Source organism: Abrus precatorius, unplaced genomic scaffold (assembly GCF_003935025.1).
Source record: "Abrus precatorius isolate BTA unplaced genomic scaffold, Abrus_2018 Scaffold9, whole genome shotgun sequence".
NCBI lineage: Eukaryota > Viridiplantae > Streptophyta > Magnoliopsida > Fabales > Fabaceae > Abrus > Abrus precatorius.
Genome location: NW_020874439.1, coordinates 26,739,470 through 26,761,569, shown reverse-complemented (window position 1 = coordinate 26,761,569; position 22,100 = coordinate 26,739,470). Strand labels below are relative to the sequence as shown.

Here is a 22,100-nt window from a genome sequence, read left to right as displayed (position 1 = left end):
TCCTATATCTATCTATATGAAGAAGAAATCATGTCATGAGGGGGATTCTTATTTGTATAAATGGTACTTTGAACTTGGAATGAGCATGAAAAAATTAGCAACACTTCTTTATTTGAGTTGTTCAGGGGTTTCCTCAATACATGATGAAAGGGGCTTCAAGGCCTTGCTTTGCTGTATTATTCTGCTACCACGATAGAAGGAAGGTTGTCATTTACATTAGCACATTATCTTTTCCTTTCAATTAATAAGCCTCCTCTTTACTTAGAAAAGAAAAATTACCAGTATATGAAAAAACGGTCAAGAAAACCTTATGAACACTATAAAAAAAGAGGCAGATAAAACATGAAAGAATGAGATGATAGCATTTGAATAGAGAAATGCATCATTGAAAAATTCTTCTCGGCAGAAAAGATTAAAAGCATCCTAATTTGTTTTAAGTCATTTGTTGCCAAATGGATATTTCATAGAGGATCATTACAATAGCAGCATAAAAAGGATTGAATTCAAATGCCCCCGACAAAGATTAAAATGAACAATCATAAGCAAATACAAGGCAAAGTGCAACATTAAACAAATTTCATAACCATGAAAGGTGAGACTTGAACAATATTTATACATTTAATCACATAAAATATGGACATGCATAACAACAAACAAGATAGAAAGAGAGAATTTGCCAATTTCATCTGGTAAGTGTGCATAATCCATAAACACACAATGTCAATAACATGGATAGCATGTACATATTCCTAAACAAAAACATGTTCTTGTCCTCAAATATCTACACAGACTTGGAACAAAAACCTATAAGCTTATATTGGCTAAAAAAATAATCTTATACAAAATAAAGCATGGGCATTGCAATGACATTAGGCATATTGGCACTTTTATAAAATAATAAATATAAAAAAGCAAAATCAGTTGCCATTTTCTAAGTAGTAGATGATTAAATGCCATTAATATGCATGCCTCCATCAGTGACAAGGTAGAGGGAGTTTGTCATACCGAGGCTGCCAATAAAGCTGTGTAGACATTGTCTGTCATTAGCCTATTGGGTGCTGCTTGGAAAGCCTTTTGTAAGGCATAAAATAGAAGAGAAACCTTATCATCAAACATTGTACTACCTCCCTCATGCAGTCCAATACCCAATAGGTTGCTTGTTGTATCAGGACCTGCATGAGAACCAAACCTCAGATGCCCAGAAGCTACTAAAGCACCCAAGACACCTATAATCCCAACAACAATACCATCACTTTTATCAACATTATAAACATTTTTTCTAGCACTGTCAGCACTAATAGATAGACTTATGCCTCCCAAATTCTTGACAGATGGAATTTCAGAGGTAAATGGCATCCTTTCAATATTCACATCAGGAGAACCCAGATCAATGTTACTGTCACTATCAACAGATTGAGAACCTTGGTCGTTGTCTTGTAAGGCTCCAATTTTCCCATCCAATCCTTCGCAATCCTGACATGTTTGTGCAATTTCACTGCTACCATCAGATTCACTTTTCTGAAATTCAGGACACTTTGACAACGATTCCAAAACAACACTTTCTCCAGCTTTAGCTTCTCTTTGGAGCAGAACAAGAAGTATTTCTATCCCACCACATGCTAGGAATGCTTCTACAAATGAGTGAGACCTAGCTATATTTGGCTGAATGACCAACCTGTAGAAGAGATGTAACACCCTAGCAATCTGGAAAATAAAGTAAATAGTGTAAAATTGTCTTTCGATATAGACAACTGAGACATTTTTAAAAATGAAACCGAACATTATAAGTTCATATTAGATTTTTCAAATTTCAAAATAAGCCACTAAACTTGAGATTAGTGATAACCACAAGCAGAAGATGTATATTACTTGTGTTCAGACACAACAGAAGATGTATATTACTGGATCTAATTTAGTTATTCAAAACATAGGCATTTTAGTAGTTAACAGCTCATAAAATTAGATCCAGTAATTCTCTATCATATGACAGTTAATTGAAGACCAAATAAGAACCACAGAAACGTGGGACAAGGATATTCTATTATAAGAAATATGCACTTTGGAATGACATTGTATTTGTGTGCTCCATGTTAGAATCTTTCCTGAGATTATTTTTTTTAACAAACAAAGAAAATGAATAAAAGCACCCATCCCACTACATACCTGACCAGGTTGTGGACAGTCAACCATGAACCTAAGTAAACACCGGACATCATTTGTGACCAATGAAGGAGAGGCTGCCACTACTAGAAGTTCAATTACCACTAAGAGCTCATCGACCAAAGCATTGACTTCGCCTATCAATCTTGTTGCTCCAGTTATAGAAAAAGTATTCACAGAAGCTTTTTCAGCAACAGTCCAATAGCATCTTCTACATCCATCAAGAAGCATTTGAATGGCATTGGCTTCTCGCATCACTACTGACTCGGTGAAAACCATGTCAGAAAGTGATGATAGAAGCTTCTTTTGTATTCCATAACTACATAAGCTCCAAATTTTTAAATCCAGCAACAATGTAGAAAAGAGCTGCACTTTAAGCATATGGTTGATCTTCTGAGATTGACAAAGCAAGACAACTGCAGCAACAAGTTCCTCATCCCCTACACCATCATGTTTTCCATCACAAAGTGAAGATAGGGTTTGAAGAAGATAATTTAAAATCTTTGAAAGAACCTCAGGCCCTCTACAAAGAACCAACTCTTCATTGTTCTTTGGATGTTGAATAGCCGCTGATATAATTCGAAATATTGGACCAGCAAGAGATGCAGTGGCTACAGACAAAGAAAAACTCCCTTGTCGTGGTTCTAGAGTATCCTCATGTACATTGCTTATTGCTAAGGGAAGCAAAGATAAAGGACCACCATATGCCAAAGCCCACAAAGCATCCACAGGTCTAATTCGTGTAGCAACATGGACTTGCCCAAGAATCTCTGCTGGACGTCGAAGTATTCCTGAATCATAACAAAGGAACCAAAGCAAGATCAGACAGCCATGCAACATATTTTACATACCTTGATGCATAAAAGAAATTTATGGTATGAAAGTAAATACATGAAACCATTTAAAAAAACTTAAGAATCTAGATTTTAAATCCTGAAATATTTTCATATAATTATTTCCTAAGACGGATTTAGACTTAATAGCTTATCTATAGACATGATTTACAAAACATGGCACACGACGTTGATCATGCATACTTAATGTGACATGTCAGCATTTTGCCATGTTGACGGTAGCTCAAAAGACTAAATGATGGGCCCGTTAGTTAAATGAGTACCTGCGAGTTTTTATAATACCTTATTAAAAATATAAAATTACAAAAAAAAAAAAGCTATTATCAACCATTCACGTAACACTAAAAGAATAATCAAAACATAACCTCAGAGTTATTAAAGTTAGAGTTATGTTGTTTTTTATTTTTATATAAGCGATAATTTAGTAATTTTATCTGTAAACGGGTACCCACAGGCATGGATATCTCATTACCCAAACCCGTCCCATTTAATTAACGGGTACCATTATTACACCCGTGGGTGCCTAATTAAAAACCCGACCCGTATTACTCTGAGGTGTGGGTTTTTTCACCATGCCCAAAAATCAACTCAAAATCTTATTAAATGATCTTTATTGTACTTTATCAATTAATTAGATATTTAATCTATAAAAAATTTCTAAGCATATCTAGTCTTTTTTCAATTGTAACAAAAAGTCTTTGTTACATGTAAATTATTCTTAATACTTTATTAACTATAATTATGATAGTAGCCAAAAAAAAACTATAATTATGATTTTTTTAGATTTATATATTTACCATATCAATAAATACGTATGATTTTGAACTATAAATAATGATCTTTGAGTTAAATATATGAGTTTGTAATTTCTTAAAAATTCATTACTCTTTTATTTGGTACCTTATTTTTTCTAGATAAGTCTATATTTGATTTCTATAATTAACACTTATTTATAAATTAATTTTTACACTTAAAAAAACTTGTTTTAATTCCTGTATAGGTGTTTTGTTATGTTTTTGTTCCTTCTATTATAACACCGTTAACTATAAGGACTAAAACAGAAACGATAGTGATCATCAAATCATTGCAAAGCACTTATACAGGAATTAAAACATAACTTTCTAAGGATTATTTTGTAAACGGGTATCAATCATAGGGACTAAATACTAAATATATAATTTAACCTAAAAATTTATATAATATAAGAAAAATATTTTTATTAAGAAAAATACTTTAATAATAAATTAAAATGTTTTGGATTAGTTTTAATTTTTTACAATTACTTTTAATATAATCATTATTTTTTTCTGCTCTTTTTCCTAATCATCCAAACAATAAAGAACATTATGTTCATCTCTTTCCTACTTATTTCAACCCATCTAAATATTAAAACTTTTCATACTCTCTATTTTCACTTAATTTTTTACTCTCTTGTTTCCTTTTTTTTCTATTTCTTTCTTCTTTATTTCATCTCTCATCTAAACAAAGTATAAGATCAAGTCATCTATGATCCAACAAGCAGTGTCATAAATAAAAAATGACACGAGATGCAGAGAGCCAGCTGTGATCATGAAAATTGGCTTAAACGATGAATATTAAGGAGGAAAGAAGAGTTAGAATCTAGAAAGGAATGGTGCTTAAGATTGTATCAGCCTCACTTAATCTATAGTGTGCAAGGCCTAATGATAAAATGGATAAAGAAACTGAATACCGTAAATCAAACACACATTATATAATATCCTTGCAAGACAGCTATATAATGCCTGGCCAGCTAAAAATAAGTTAAACGTCAAAGAATTTGACTATTTTAGTAACTCGTTAATTTCATTAATAATCATTGTAAAACCTTTCTATTTTGCATGGCCATTGTTCTCTACAGAAAGATGAAATTATATTGTCTTCTAAAAAGAAATTGTTTTCTTAGAAGTATTACCATCCACTTTTTATTCTTAAAACAAAAAATGAAACCTAGTTTCTTTTCAAGCATGGATAACTGAATTTAATGCAAAGTCATAACTCCAGGTGATTCTCAAAATCCAAATAGTTGTTCAGCTATATGTTGAAAGAATAAACAAGAAACTTGCAGTTTAGATCAAAGAGACATCTTTCATTCAGCATTGAAGGATTTAAACCTAGATTTCTAGATGGATAGGATAGGGTATTCATATATTTGGGTCATAATTTAAATATGTAAATTTATCCTCAAAAAAGGAAAAAACGGAGTGAAATGATTGGAAATTATTATAAGATTTTATGATTTTTTTCCTCTGCTAAGGAAGAGTTAAATTGTAGGGAAAATGGAATTTCCAAGTCAGCAACAAAATAGAGAATAAAAGAAGAATTACACTGGAAAGTATCAATTTATAACCAAACAAATTGTTACTGCTGAGTGAGAAAGGAAAACCCTTCCGTTACTTGTATTGTAAAACATTCCATTTCCATCCCAAAAAGTTGTAAAATTTTTCTAGTTGCATCATATAAATCTTCAAACAAAACTAGGATTATTTATCAGGCGTGAGGGATGTTTTTGCATGAAAAATCAACATGTACTTGTGCAACAGAAGAAAAATTTATATATTACCGTAAAATCAACACCCAGAAATTATCTGACCTGCAGCACCAGAAGGGGAAGCATCTGGACAGAAACGCCCATTAAGCAAACAAGGATGATAGAGTAGGTGAATGAAATCTCCAATATCTGCATCTAAAAGAACACTCTCCTCTGCCTTGCTCTGTACATGGGCATTTGTTGCAAGCCATGGTAGCCCTGCTGCGTTACCAAAAGAAGGTACTACATCTCCTCCTCTAGAAGCCAAGCGTGCCATCCTTTCTGGGCCAATTGGTTCCTTGAATATGTAAACAGGGCCCATCTCAGCAAACAAAGGGCATTGACGGCGACGGCGTTGCAAACCAGCCATAGTAGGAGGAGGGTTAGTTCCTATGCAGCAAAATGAGAGGGGTTTGAAAATCCTAGGAAACTCGAAAGGACGAATTTCATATAAAGTACCATCTACATATAACCTAATTTCATTTTCTGCGTTCCCAAGAATTCCATGTTTGCTGGCGTGCTCAAGACCAATGAAGTACCAGCACTGTGGTTTGAATGGATATGTAAAATGTAAAGCAGATCTCTTTCCCTTTCCACAACCAATTTCAACAACCAAAAATTGAGCGTGAAAATAAGCCTCTATACCATGATTATCAGCAGATAAAAAACTGAATAACCGTGGCATGTGTATGGTACCTTCAGCAGCAAGTGCACTAGCTGCTGCAGCAGTTGACATAGCTGATGATTTACCTGACTTAGCTGATGCAGCTGCAGCAATTGCAGCAGCAACTGTAGCTGTATTTAATGCGTCCGCAAATGATTCAATGTAGATCCAAGTTGCAAATCCATACCCATTGATAAATGGCCAGCGACTCTCACCTGGACCGAGCAAACCAGAACTTTCACCATCAAACTCAAAAGTGCAAGCCGGTCCCCAAGATTCTTTTTCACTTATTGCTTTTTCCATTGCAAGCATCAAGCGTGAAGCCCAAATTGTGGTAAGCGTCCTTGTAATGACTTGAAACCATCTATGAAGATCACTAACATTAAGAGAATGCCCAGCCAAGTATTGTATGCAGTGGCACAAAGGAGTTCCATCCCACCTTATTTGCCCATTTAAGCCAACATCGACTGTGAAAATTTTTTCTGCTGTTCTCAACAGCACTCCTAACAGACCAGCCATTGAGCACATTTCTCTGTTTCTAGTGCACGCCCGTAATATGGCAAGTAGTCCCCTAACCATTCGTGTCCTAGGAGACATTAGAACATCAGAATCACCTGCATAAGGAAGCCAAGGAATCAGTTCGCCTGCCACAATGGCTGCCCGAGAGTTCAGCATTACACTAGGAGGATTATCACCATCTTCTTCAAAACTTTCAACACCACCCATTGTCGCAAGAAGTGAATCTACTATTAAAAAAGATGCTCTCTCCATTTCTTCACCACTCCCAAAAGTTTCTACACCGCTTGCAATATTCTTCAGCTTCTCCATACCTTCAGGTTTCCCCATGATAGCAGAATCAACTAAATGCAATAATTCTGCAGACATATCTCGCATGGCATTTTTATGCCTAGGCTTTTGTGGAGAAGTAACAGGAGAGTAAACAGGTGAAGAAAAACTAAAAGATGAAGCAGACTGCTTGTTTGTATGACTTAAATGCCCCTCTGAATTACACTCTGTTGAATACATCCCAGATGAATTTTCAAAATTCTCTTCATTATCACCAACTGGGGGCTGTACATTATCTGAACCCAAAGGTAGGTTTGAATCCACATGCTCATCATTCCTCCCTTGATCTTTCAAAGATCGCTCAAACTGGTCCTCATCCATCATTGTAGTTACTGAATCAATCCCATGTCCCTGTAAATGTTCCCTTTTATTTGCCTGTTCATCCCCCGTGTCACCGCCAGCTTTTACATTTTCCTTCTGAGGACTCTCAACAACTTGTGCCACATCACTATCCATCACTTCACGACTATCTGATTTATTATCAGATATTTTTATCTCTTCCTCTCTTCTTCCATTATACTCTCATCAAAGAAGCTAATAAATATTCATTCAAATAACGGAAACTCCAATCCACCTGCAAGTAACAAAATTAATAATTTCTCCAGCAATTTCAAAAAAAAAAAAAAGCAATAACCAAAATCAAGAGACCAGAACATGTAACATTTCAATACGATAGCAAGTGCCTGGCAAAGAAATCAACTACATTAACCGCAAAAACATTAAATTACAAATAAAAACCAACTAAACACACAAGAGCATTCTTAAATCTACAGGACACACAATTTTTTTTTTATAAAAAAAACCAATAGTTAAAAATTGCACAGCTATTGATCATTAACTGACAATATGAAGAAATAGAATCCCCTGGAATGGCCTCTCACTCACATTGCGAGAAGAAAGCAACACAAAAGAGATTATTCGATCGCATGAAAAGTGGAAACATTTTAATGCAAAAGATAACACTGATGATGAGGAAATTGGTGAGGAAAAGCAAATGGATACCTTGGAGTTGGTGCAGAAGAAAGCAGCAGCGAATAGATCGAAAGTCTCCAATGGAAATGAGAGAGAAGGCGAATTGGGCGCGCGCGAAAGAGGGTGGAATTGGGATTGGGCAAAGTAATAACTATAACTAACTAACACCCTATTAGTATTTGCCCGCGACTGTCTCTGTGGTGTTGCCCAGTCAAATATCAAATTTTCAAAAAGCAACTTCGCATGATATCACTATTGCGCTCGTTTTGCCTTTTCTTTTTTCTTTTTTTGAGTCTTTTTGCCTTCCACCCTCTCATTGTTTAGTTTTTCAGAAAATAATAAAATTTGAACTGAAGAAAAAGTAAAAGAAAGAAATTTCAATTTTATTTTTTAATTTATTTAATAAAATATGTATTGCTGACATATGGAAAGTCACCCGTTGAAAAGAAAATTATATATATATATATTGTACATGTGTGTAAACATAAAAAGTATCATTATTTTTTTATTATGCAAAAATCATATTTTTAATAATTTAATTTAATTGATTTTAGATATAAAATATAAACTTGTACAATTTTGACAAATTTATGAGTTGATGTATAAAAATTTATTTATTAATAAATACGAAGTATATTACAACATGAACAGGAATTTGTTCAAGTGATACATATTTAATTTTCCTGTACAAGATCTTAGGTTCAAAATTTGAATATGAATTAAGTTTAAAAAATTTTAATAAGTAATTAAAATTTAATAAAATTTGAAAAAATAAAATATTATAATTATTAATGATAAAAAGTTTATTATATTCAATAAATTTAAAAATTGAAATTTAATATTTAATTGAAAATGGATATATAATGTAAAAAATACCACTTGCTAGGACAGCAAAAAGAGAGAGAACTATTTTCTAAAAACAATCTTATTTGAGAATACTTCTAAATAAAAGCCTCTGTTTAAGAATTATCTTAAAAATTATATATTTTAAAATTATATTCACAATTATTCAACGAAATTGATCTATAAAAAAGCAAAAAAAATCGGAACTTAATTAGGAATGGTTGGTTGTATATAAATGGGTTACTATATTAGTTATCTTAAAAATAATAAGTTTACTGTATTATGCATAAATATATTTTTATGGCCTTGTTAATTTATTATTATTTTTTTGCTATTACCTCATTATTTTTTTACTAAAATAAAATTTGACTTTCTTATAACGTTGTTTTTCTAAACTTAACATTTTACTTTTTTTTTTTTTTACTCATTATCACAAAAGCAAATTCCTTTTTATAAAGACAAAACTCAACACACATTGTTTATTTTGATATATTAATTACTTTTAAAATCTCAAAATATTATTTTTAAAAAATATTAGTTTTATCCCTTCTAAGAAGGAGAATTTTATTCATTCGTGAAGTCAAAATTTGAAAACAAAACAGTTTAAAAAAATAGATACAAATTAATTTTAAAAAAACATGTTAATCTTATTTTAAATGTTGAAAAATTACTAATATATTATTATTATTATATATATATATATTAAAAATATAATAAAATTTATAAATATTAGTAGTAGTAACTTAACTTTATTCTTACAAATACAAAAATTCTTAAAAATAAAAATATTTGTAATTTGTTGAAATTTTAAATAAAAATATTAATAAATCTACATTGTAAAGTGTTGTTATGACTTATTTTTGTATGTTTGAGGATATTACTTTGATTTATTTTCTAATTTTTGAATATTTTTACAAATCAATGAATTAAGGAAGTATTTTGATTACAATTAAAGAAAATTTGAATGAAAACATAATTGACCTTGTTTGACAATTAGTTTGGGAGAGTTGACCATACACGGTCATACTATAGAATATGCACGTTTGTACTTTTTCATTAGTGTAACCAATTTAAAAACTTTAAAACGACTCATGAAGAGAGAATTTAAACTTTAAATTCGATAATAAAAATTTAGATCTTGTTCTCTTGATAAAAACATGTCTTTGTTAAAGATAAAATGTATCTTAGAGGTCTTTTAGAGTTATAACAAGTTAAAGTATCTTGGTACTCTGAATTTATATTTAATAAAATATTAATATTTAGTAAAATAATAAAAGTATATATATATATATATATATATACACACACATATATATATATATTTTAGAGGTAAAACTATCATCTTATCTTTATATAAAGAGGTTTTCACACACTTGAAAATGACACATTTTTTTAAAAGAAATATTTTTGACTTGAAAAACTTTTATCTAACCGATTTTTTACAACTCTTGGAACCCTCTAGAAGTGAAAATCATTAGTAAAGATGTAGGATATATTTTCAGAGTTTGAGCAAGTGATCAAGAGCACATCTTGAAACAATAACTCTTCTCATTTCTTTTTGCTTACAATTCTTCTACTTTGCGTTTCTATTTCGAATAGATATTAATTTATTTGCAATTATTTTTATTGTTTATTTTATTATGAGTAGCTAAATCCATAACTAGGATTATGGTGGATCTTTTACATGCTTTATATGATTTTTATGTTTAATGACAATTGTGATTTTTCTTGTTGATTGATTTTTATTCTAATGATATTTGTATGTTAAGAATTAATTACCATTAACGTCTCATAATTAATTACATATAGGTGACTGTACCACATGTAGTTAATGAATTTGTAGGTAAAATGAGAGAATGAATTAAGTGGGCCAAAGTTAGTTTTTCTCATTCAATTTAAGTGGGTCAAATTTTGTTTTTTTCATTTAATCATTATTAATTAACAAACTCATAAGTTTTTTATACTTTTCAACTTCTTTTTATCTTGCATGACTATTGAGAGTGACAACAAAAAAGAATGTTAATATTATATAACCATTAAGTATTAACAAATTTAGTATAAGTGATTGATAATCATAAATCAACTGAAATTGAAATTAAACTAAAATAAATATAAAGAGATGTAAACATGAAATTATATGTTCTAAATTCATCCTAAATAGTTTTTGTAAAAAGTTATTATTCTATTTTCTTTTTAGCTTGAATCTTTTTATATTCTATTTTATTTTATTAGACACTATTTAAGTTTAAACAATTAAATCACGATGATTTTAGTATTTAAAAATGATTTATGTGGAACAATAATCTAAAAACACAATTTGAAAAACTTTTTAACACCTTTTTATATGTACATTTGTCCATGAACCATAATAGTTATTATTGATGTTATTAGAAGAAGTAAATGAAAATTCCATTAAAAAATATTATTATTGTTGCATTATTTTCATAGTTTTCTTTCATTTTTTTTTTCCTATACAAAGGGGCTAAAAAGCCCAAAGAAACAAAATAGAGTCAAGGACTCAAAATAAGGGTCCAAATGTCTAAAAAATTAAGACAAAGAAAAAAAATAAAGAGCGGTCTACCGTGATTTTTTTTATTTTTTGAAAAACTCATATTCTTGTAATTTTTTATTTTTTATATAAAAAAACTCTATTATATTGCTTTTAAATGCTCAATTGTTTATTAAGATTGGTCCACCATGATTGATTTGTATTGATATATTGAAGACACAAGAAGAAATTAAAAAAAAAATCACAAACAAACAAAATAGTGAAAAAGAGAAAGATAAAAAATAATAATAAGAGCATTTTTTTTTTGTTTTTAAAAATGAAAAATTAAATTTCTTTATTTATTAATATTTTTTATTTTTATTTTCTTAGAAAATAGTTTTTTAAGTTGTTTTAAAATATAATTTTTAAAAACTAAAAAATAAAACAAGCTATAAAAGTTTATTAATTTTTTTTGTCTTATCTTAGAAAATTATCTTACATTACATGTAAAATGAAAATAGTGTGAATGAAAACACTCCACTGGCTTAAAAATATGAGGTGTTCGGAGGGCAAGTGTACCCATCGAGAAGTAATAAAGAGTTTTCAACTAAGTTCCCGAAATATCGTCCCACAAGAATTGTTTATCAATTACTAAGAGTTTTCCTAATTTAATTGTTTGAGCTTCAAGGATACGAAATTTATTTAAAACCAAGAATTTATAAAATCAAATATAAAAACTGAGAGCAAGAAACACGAAGCACGTTTTGGTTAAACTTATCGGAGAGGAACCTAGGGCATATGGTGTTCTCATTCAATCCTTTATGTATTCTTCTATTTAGATCTAAATCTGATTTCCTAGTGATTACTAATCATTCATACTAATACTATTAATACTCAATGGTCTTGCAGTATTAATATTTTTTTCCCTAAGTTAATATCTCCAATGATCATGCAGGTTATTAATTTAGACAAAGTCTAAGGAGCCTATGAATTTGTTAATTTAATAACGATTAGAAGATGAAGATTTGTTTGGTCTACCTAATCTTTCCTCTCATTTTATCCTATAGATCTATTAATTACCCGAGGTACGATCGTCTGACGATGTAATTAATTGAGATAAAGAATTAGAAATGATAAGACAAATCCTAATCACAAAATGGAAATCATATTTAGATTCAAATATCACAATCCCATAAAATCATAAACGATAATTCTCATAGCCCTAACTATGGATTTAGCTACTCATATAGAAAGAAAGAACTAAAGCAATCAATAACATATCTATAATGAAGCAGTAAAACAAACTAGAATAAGAATTGAATCTTCAGTCTTCAAGTATGGTCACTTAAAGCTCTAAGTTCCGTCAAGTGTGTGCCAACGATCCTACGAGAAGGGTGGAAGTTATCCAAAATCTCGAAGAAAAGGCTCTGTGTCAATCTGAACTCTCCAAAAAAAGTCCCTTTCACGATGCTTCCTCTCCTCTATTTATAGAATTTTAACTCCTTCAAACTTGGAAAGTGTGGTAAAAGCAAACAAGCACGGCCATGTTTGGGTTAAGCACGGCCGTGCATATTATCGAAACACCCACATGCTCCTCTGGGCATGCTTGTTGCTGAGAGGTTTTAAAACCCATTCATTTGGGTCCAAAATGTACCCAAAATGAACTCGTGGTTTCTTTATTTTAAACTGCGCAATTAACAACTAAATTAGTGTAAAACTCAATTCAAATAAATGGCAAACAAGCATGGTTGTGTTTGGGTTAAGCACAGTCGTGCATATTATCGAAGCACTCCCGTGCTCCCCTAGGCGTGCTTGTTGCTGAGAGGTTTTAAAACCCATTCATTTGGGCCCAAAATGAACTCGTGGTTTCTTTATTTCAAACTACGCAATTAACAACTAAATTAGTGTAAAATCTAATTCAAATAAATGTCAAATATGAATAAATGGACTATAAAAGAGGGCCTAATTACATACTTATCAACTCCCCCATACTTATCTGTTTGCTTGTCCTCAAGCAAAGTACTAGTTAAGAGAATAACAAAATAACTTAAAACATAATACCTCGTAAGGAACCCGAGATAAAGAAGATAAAGAGAGCAAAAAAAGTAATATCACTGAGCATAAGCAATCAAAAGGATTCTCAATTAGAATCTTATATTCCATATTTTTCACTCAAACATCAAATTAAGGTACTCTACTTTCCTCTCTCACTAAGGGACAAAATGAGATACCACTCAATTCTCTTAAAGAAGAGTGTAGTACCATAGGCTTGACTATAAACAAACTCTCCACTAAATAAATTAAAGGCAAGTAAAAATCATGAGGTCTTTTCCAGGTTATAATGTGGTCAAGGGGTTATAATAATTGAGGTGAGATAAATGAAAGAAAGGGGATATACAGAGGGGTAATAAATTATAACAATTATAAACATTCCCTAAGTTTACAAATGAAGCTCTTGGAATAATTTTTATAGTTCTGTATATAAACAATATATTTACTCATCTCTTCTTTCAATCATACATAACTCTCTCTCTCTTTTTCTTTTCTTTTTTTTTCTTTCATTTTTTTTAATCACAAAATGGAAATAGAGGAGAATTTATCAAACAATTCAACAACTCAATTACTTCATTCATAAACTCAAGGTCATCAAAATATTTTTATAAATTCAATGCAAAGAACCAAGAAAATCAATAAAGCTCAAAGTGGGCAACTAGTTGTATCTCAAACATGCTGAAGGCCAATAATAAAAATCCTGTTATACCTCAATCATATTAAAACATGCAATTAAAAATAGAAGTCTTAAGTAGGTTCCAAGTTAAGTTCTAGAGCACAAATCCTAAGGAGATAATCACACAAAACAATGAGAAAAGGGATACAATTAAATTAAGATAAAAAATTTCCTTTAAGGCTCAAAACTCACATATGTGGGTTAAAGTTTAATGTAGAGCATAAAAGTAAAGAGCTTAGCTAATTATTAGCTTCTAAATGAAAGTATAATGCCAATAATAATCACTCAACATGCTCTTCTATCTAGAAAAATTGGGTTCCACGAGGAAAAAAGTTTTAATTTATTTCAAAGATAGCATAGGCACTTTACTTAAGAACATGCAAAATCAATCACATAATTATGTACTACTCCCCTATACTTAGAAGAAAACATGGTCCTCTATGTTTTATTTTAAAATAAATAAATAAATAAATAAAAGAAAATAAAGATAAAAGAAAAAGGAAAAATATTGCCTGGTGGAATCGGGCGATTGATAATGCTTAAAGTGTTGACCTTCGAATATTTGCAATGATGGAGACAAAATACCCAAGTAGTAGACCAGCTTACAGTAGCAAATATATAAAAAATTTGGAGTCCAAGTACATGAATTGAAAGAAATAAAATAAAATGTCAAAATAAAAGAAAAGATATAAGAGAAATAATGAAACTCATAAGTCACTGGGGAGGGGGGAAATGATGCTGGAACAAGCGGAGCAACTCTGCAATCTGGGTCTCCTGCTGGTCAAGGCGTTGATGGATTGATGCAAAATACTCAGCCATTTGAGTCTCGTACCTATCCATCCTCTCATCAATATGTTTGTGCAACCACTGTAGATCTAGATGGTGAGCGGGAACAGGAGATGAGGGTGGCTCCATTGGAGAGTCATGAAACTCACCATCCTCATAAGCAAGAGGAGGCTCAGGCTGCTGCTCAGGTACGGCTGGCTCCTCTCTGGCGAGTGCGTGGGGTGGGACCAGTATAAACTCCCCATTGCCTGCTCAGACTAATATGTCCATCCAGTAAAATGTGTCCGTAGTCAGTGGGGTCATCTCAGCGATCCTCATGTCTCTCTGGTGTACTCGCTGAAGGTTGAGGGTGAGGCGAGAGATGAAAGACCCAACACAGATGTAGCCAGTCTTCGCAGTGCTTAGACGCACTCCTAGGCCCATGCATGACAGAAGAAGAAATCGCCCCGCATTGACGCGGCGCTGGTGAAGCATGCACCATAAAATGAACAGGTGATGAGAGCTAACATTACCTGTGCTCTGGCTGCGTGCAAAAATAGAATGCATAAGCCACTTGTGGAGTACCCGTAAAGCTGGATCTTAAATGGCTGTGCTCTTCGCGAGTCGAGCCCTGTAAATGTCACGAGTGCCGGTAATCTCCTGCCATGCTGCGTCCTCAGAATAGCCTGGGGGAATCTCGACCAACGCCTCTCTATATGCTTGTGTCTGGACTGATTCCTCCGTCTCAAATCGTCAGTGGACGTTAAATTGTGCCAACGTCATGTCGTGTTGGGTGGTCATGTGGAAGCGCACCCGCAAATCATCAGTATAGGTGACAGAGCTCAGGAATTCCAAGACTGGCTCCCTATATGCTGGTACTCGCACAGCCTAGACGCCCTCCCATCCTATAGCTGCTATGTATCTAGAGACGTCCTCCCATAGACCATGTTCTTGAAGAACATTCTCGTCCAGATATCATGTCGGGAGGAACTCGAATCCTAGTAATGTGTCCAAGCGCTTTTGGTATCCTTCTACTGCACGAGGATCACCTCGAAATTGGATCTTGTACGTTGTTGGCGCAGTGGAGGTGCCTTCACGAGCTCTCTTAGGAGGCATTCTACATACAACAATTAAAAATGTCAGTATGGTGCGTATGCACGGCCATGTTCTTCAATCAGCACGGCCGTGCTTATAATTCAAGCACGCCCATGTTGAAACCCTAGCTCATGTGCACAGCCGTGTTGTTCATATGCACGGTCGTGTTTCGTACACAGAAGCAAAAACAATTTTACAGGTAAAGCATAGGGAGAGGGATTAGTACCAAAACACATCAAATATAATAGTTAAAGAGAATAAACACCAACCTGGATGTGAATGCAGTCCAAAATTATAGAATGGGAGCATAAATGAGAAGTGTGCAAAAGTGTTCTATTGAGGGGAGAAAGGGCGTGCACTGCACCGCCTCCCCCTTTTATTCTGTTAAAATTCGCACATGTGCACGGCCGTGCATTTAGGAGGCACGGTCGTGCTTATCTAATGAAAGCACGCCCAAAACAATTCTTTTAACATGGGCGTGTTTGAGGGAAGCACGCCTATGTTACCATTATGCACGGCCGTGTTTGGGTTAAGCACGGGCGTGCATGTGTCGTTTTCCCACTTCATTGCAAATAATTGAAAACTTAAAAGAAAATAAAAATAAACTAATAAAAAAATATAACGCAGGGTGCCTCCTGGAAGCGCTTGTTTAATGTCGCGAGCCTGACATTGTGCTTGTGTTAATCAATTATTATTGTGTGACCAGGAGGGGTCACATTCTCTATATATAGCTTCGCTCTCAGCCCATTGATACGGAAAGGTTCTTCTCTATGCTTGGACACTTCTAGAACTCCAAACGGGAGAACTTTGACCACAGTGTAGGGGCCATACCATCTGGATTTCAATTTTTCAAGAAATAGTCGCAACCGAGAGTTGTAGATCAAAATCCTATCTCCTGCCTGGAAACTCCTATGATAAATGTGTGTATCATGCCACTTCTTAGTGCGTACTTTGTATAACTTGGCATTTTCAAATGCCTCAAAACGTAACTCGTCCAATTCATTGAGTTGCAACAATCTCTTCTCACCTATGACCTGCGAATCAAAGTTTAAGAACTTCAAGGCCCAGTAGGCCTTGTGTTCAAGCTCAACGGGTAAGTGACATGCTTTACCAAAAACCAAACGATAAGGAGACATACCAATAGGGGTTTTGAAAGTAGTGCGATAAGCCCAGAGTGCATCACCCAATTTCAAAGACCAATCTTTCCTGGAGTTGTTAACAGTGCGCTCTAAAATTCTTTTCAATTCCTTATTAGATATCTCAACTTGCCCACTAGTTTAAGGATGATAAGGAGTGGCCACCTTATGGGTGACACCATATTTTGTTAAAAGAGGATCAAATTGTTTATTACAAAAACGAGTGCCACCATCACTAATAATAGCCCTAGGGGTTCCAAATCGAGTGAAAATATTTTTCTTTAAAAATTTAATCACAACTCTAGTATTATTGGTAGGTAATGCTACAGCTTCTACCCATTTAGAAACATAATCAACAACTACTAATATATATTCATTATACATGGATTTAGGAAAAGGCCCACGAAGTCTATGCCCCAAACATCAAATAATTCACAAATCAAGATATTACTAAGAGACATTTCATGTTTCCTAGATATATTTTCATTTCTTTGACACCTATCACATGACTTAACATATAAATGAGCATCTTTAAACAAAATAGACCAATAAAAACCACACTGCAAGACCTTATGAGCGGTTTTCAACGGGCCACAATGACCCCCCACCTCCCTAGAATGGCAATGATTAAGAATCTCATTAACCTCACTCTCTGAAATGCACCTCCTAATCATATTATCCCCACAAATCTTAAAAAGATAAGGTTCATTCCAAATATAATATTTTACATCAGACCAAAACTTTCTAAGCCTATGCTTGTCAAGTAGTTTAGGAGTTACATTACCTGCCAGATAATTTACAAAATTTGCATACCAAGGTGCTTTAGAGATTGCGAGGAGCTTCTCATCAGGAAAAGAATCCTTGATCTCTTTCATTGTGGGTTCCCTCACTGAAACATCCAGTCGAGACAAATGATCTGCTACGACATTCTCACTCCCTTTCTTGTCTCTAATTTCTACATCAAATTCCTGGAGAAGAAGAATCCATCGTATAATCCTTGGTTTAGCATCCTGTTTTGACAACAAATACGTGATGGCAGAATGGTCAGTAAAGACAACAACTCTGGACATTATCAAATAAGAACGAAATTTATCAAATGCAAAGATAACAGCAAGTAATTCCTTCTCTGTAACGGTGTAATTACACTGTGCATCATCCAAGGTTTTACTTGTATAGTAAATAGCCTGAAACACCTTATCTCGCCTTTGCCCTAGAACTGCTCCCACAGCTGCATCACTAGCATCACACATTAGCTCAAAAGGTAAAGACCAATCAGGAGTTACAATCACAGGAGCAATCATTAATTTCTCTTTTAATTTCATGAAGGCAGATAAACATGTTTCATCAAATTTAAATTCTACATCTTTAGCCAACAATTCAGAAAGATGTTTTGCTATTTTTGAGAAGTTTTGTATGAACCTCCTATAGAACCCAGCATGCCCTAGAAAACTTCTAACTGCCTTAACGCTTATTGGGGGAGGAAGTTTAGAAATAACCTCAATCTTGGCAGGATCTACTTCAATACCTTTTCCTGATACCTTGTGCCTCAAAACAATGCATTCATCCACCATGAACTGGCACTTTTCCCAATTTAAAATCAAATTGGCCTTCCTGCATCTCTGTAAAACTAAATTCAAGTTATGTACACAACTGTCAAATGTGGTGCCATATACAGAAAAATCATCCATAAAAATCTCAATACAATGACCCAACAAATCTGAAAATAAAGCCATCATACACCTTTGAAAGATAGCAGGAGCATTACATAATCCAAATGGCATTTGTTTATATGCAAATGTACCATAGGGGCATGTAAAAGTAGTTTTTTCTTGATCTTCAAGAGCCATGGGTAATTTGCATATAACCAGAATAGCCATCTAAACAACAGTAATATTCATGCCCTACTAACTTCTCTAACATCTGATCAATAAAGGGTAGAGGAAAGTGATCCTTCCTAGTGGCTTCATTAAGCTTTCTGTAGTCAATACACATCCTCCATCCGGTTACCTCTCTGATGGCTATGAGCTCCTGTTGCTCATTCTGCATAACAGTAGTCCCTCCTTTCTTCGGTACAACCTGCACAAGACTTACCCAAGGGCTATCGGAGATTGGGAATATAATATCAGCATCCAATAACTTAATTACCTCCTTTTTTACTACTTCTTTCAGATTAAGATTCAATTGCCTTTGGGGTTGTACTTTTGGTTTGAACTCCTCCTCCAGGTGAATTCTATGGGTGCATATGGAAGGACTGATGCCCTTAATGTCATTGATGCTCCATCCAAAAGCCTCCTTATTCTCTCTTAATCCTCTTAGAAGCCTCTCCTCCATGCTACCTGTCAAATTGGCATAAATAATTATAGGTAAGTGAGATGGAGAGTGTAAAAAAACATATTTAAGATTCGAAGGATGAGGCTTGAGTTCTAGTTCAGGAGGTTCTTCGACTGATGGCTTGGCTCTTTTCTAGGAGTGTTCTCCTAAATTTTCAAATATCTTTCGTCCGAACCATCTGCCAGGTACCTCACTGTTCAATGCTAAGATCTCATCTATTATCTCTTCAGTGTCGTGTAAGTCCCTCCTTTCTAATGTAAGTATTTTCTCCAATACATCTTTCATTAATCCATCCTGTACCTGTGGTACATTCAGAGAGAGGGAGGTAACATCTACAATTGACACAAAATTACAAGAATCAAAAGTGGAGGGATGCTTAAGTGAATTAAAAACTTTAAATACTACTTTCTCTTCGTTCAATCTTAATGTAAGCTTCCCCTGCTGAACATCTATTATCGTTCTTCCTGTAGTTAGGAAAGGCCTTCCTAGTATGATGGGTACTTCGTCATCCTCTTCCATGTCAAGGACAATGAAATCTGCAGGGAATATAAACTTATCCACCTTGACCAGGACATCCTCCACTATACCCCTAGGATACGTTATCGAGCGATCAACAAGCTGTAGAGAAATTGAGGTTGGCTTGGGTTCCTGCATACCCAACCTTCTAAACACAGAAAATGGCATTAGATTAATACTAGCGCCTAGATCACAAAGTGCTTTATCAAAATAAGAATTGCCTATTGTGCATGGAATCGTAAAACTCCCTGGATCCTTGAGCTTAGGTAGTAGTTTTCTTAACAATATTGCTAAGCACTCCTCATTCAGTTTGACTGTCTCGAATTCTTCCAATTTCTTTTTGTTGCTTAGCATCTCCTTGAGGAATTTGGCATATTTAAGCATCTGTGAAATAGCTTCAACAAAAGGGATATTGATGTGGAGTTTTCTGAGAATCCCAAGAAATTTATTAAACTGAGGGTCTCTCTGGGTAGCCATCAACCATTGTGGAAATGGAACTTTCGGCCTTGGCATCACTAATGCATCATCCTTTGCTTCTTTTTTCGTATCTGATTGGCAAGCACGGCCTTGCTCATCATCAAGCACGGTCGTGTTCTCTATAAGCACGGGCGTGCATTCAGTGTTAGCATGGGCGTGTTGTTCGAAGCACGGCCGTTCTTGTTGAGCCAACATGGGCGAGCAGGGTGATGCAAGGGCGTGCTGATCAACAAGCACAGGCGTGCATGGCTTATGTGGTTGCATTTCACTCAAGTTTTTTCCACTTCTTAAAGTAATTGCTTTAGCTTGTTCCCTAGGATTCGGTTATGGTTGGGATGGCAATGTTCCTAGTGCTCTTTGACTGAGAAGACTTGTGATTTGCTCCAACTGGGATTCAAGCTTTGAAGATTGAGTCCTCATCTCAGCTCTGATTTCTGCAAACCTCTTATCTTCCCTCTCAATCTGTTGTTCCATCTGTGCCTCCAGCTTTGCTATTATCTTGTCAGAGTTATGCACGTATTGCATCATCTGTTCTTGAAAATTGGATTGGAATCTAGGAGCTTCACTTCTTTCTAGCTTCTCTCCTTGATTTTGCACATGAAGAGGTCGATAGGGCACATTCTGATTTCCCTGGCGGCTTCCCCAAGGGTTTGTGTTACTATTGCGCCATCCTGAATTGTAATTATTACCCATAAAGTTCACCTCCTCCTGATCAAACTCTGTATTATGCGCCGACTTTGTGGGTTGATCTTGTGCTTTCATCAAGCACTCCAGTTGCTTTGTGAGAGCTGCCATTTGTGTTAACAGTGGGTTATTGCTCTCTGCTTGATAAACTGGCGCAACTTCTTTTCTCTTGGAGTTGTAAGTGTCCGTTATGTGCCACTGAAAGCTGGCAGATGCCATTTCGTCTATCAATCTGTATGCGTCATCTGGATCTTTCCTTATAAGAGATCCTCCTGTGGCGGTATCAATCGTGGCCCTGTTATGGATGGATAGGCCACTGTAAAAGATCTGTACCTGCCTCCAAGTTGGAAAGTCATGGTGCGGGCATCTTCTCAATAATTTCCCGAATCGCTCTCATGCTTCGAACAATGATTCTGTTTCATTCTGCTGGAAGCAACATATTTCTGTCATCAACTTAGACGATCTTGATGGAGGAAAGTATTTTCTTAAGAACTGTTGAGTGAGATCCTCCCAAGTTGTGATGGAATTGGCTGGGAGTGAGGAAAACCATGCATTCACTCTTTCTGACACTGAAAATGGAAACAGGCGGAGTCGAATGGCATCGTTGGAGACTCCATTGTATTTTATGGTGTCCGTCAATCGAAGGAACTTTGTCATATGCAGATTGGGGTCTTCGTTAGGCAAGCCCCCAAATTGTATGGAGTTCTGAACCATGGTAATGAGTGCTGGTTTCAACTCAAAATTATTTGCCCCCACATTAGGTGCTGCGATACTTCCAGGAGTGCCTCTAGCATTGGGCATCATGTAATCTTGGATCGATCTCCTTCCCTCTGCCATTCTTTGCTCTCTCATTTCTTTTCTTTGTCTACAAACTGTCCTTTCAATTTTAGGATCAAACAAATAAGCTGTAAAACACTTAGAACAAGTGAGCATACATCAAGAGTAATAAAAAAATGAGAATAAAATAAATACGAAAATTGTAAAAAAAAAAAA

General features: G+C 34.3%; 1 protein-coding gene and 1 non-coding gene across 2 annotated transcripts in view; one reads left to right on the top strand and one right to left on the bottom strand.

Moving 5' to 3' along the window:
- Positions 1–18,832, bottom strand: part of LOC113851121 (BEACH domain-containing protein C2-like) — a 49,338-nt gene extending 30,506 nt beyond the window's left edge. The window contains 8 exon segments of the mRNA XM_027481603.1: positions 1,006–1,704; positions 2,164–2,951; positions 5,626–7,580; positions 14,822–15,137; positions 15,267–15,351; positions 16,680–17,169; positions 17,708–17,765; positions 17,884–18,832. Coding sequence (XP_027337404.1) covers positions 1,006–1,704; positions 2,164–2,951; positions 5,626–7,580; positions 14,822–15,137; positions 15,267–15,351; positions 16,680–17,169; positions 17,708–17,765; positions 17,884–18,832 — 5,340 coding nt within the window.
- A 2,624-nt stretch (positions 18,833–21,456) lies between these two features.
- Positions 21,457–21,563, top strand: LOC113851693. Its single transcript, XR_003502264.1, has one exon. It is a non-coding gene; the product is annotated as a small nucleolar RNA R71 (small nucleolar RNA).
- Positions 21,564–22,100: the final 537 nt, after the last annotated feature.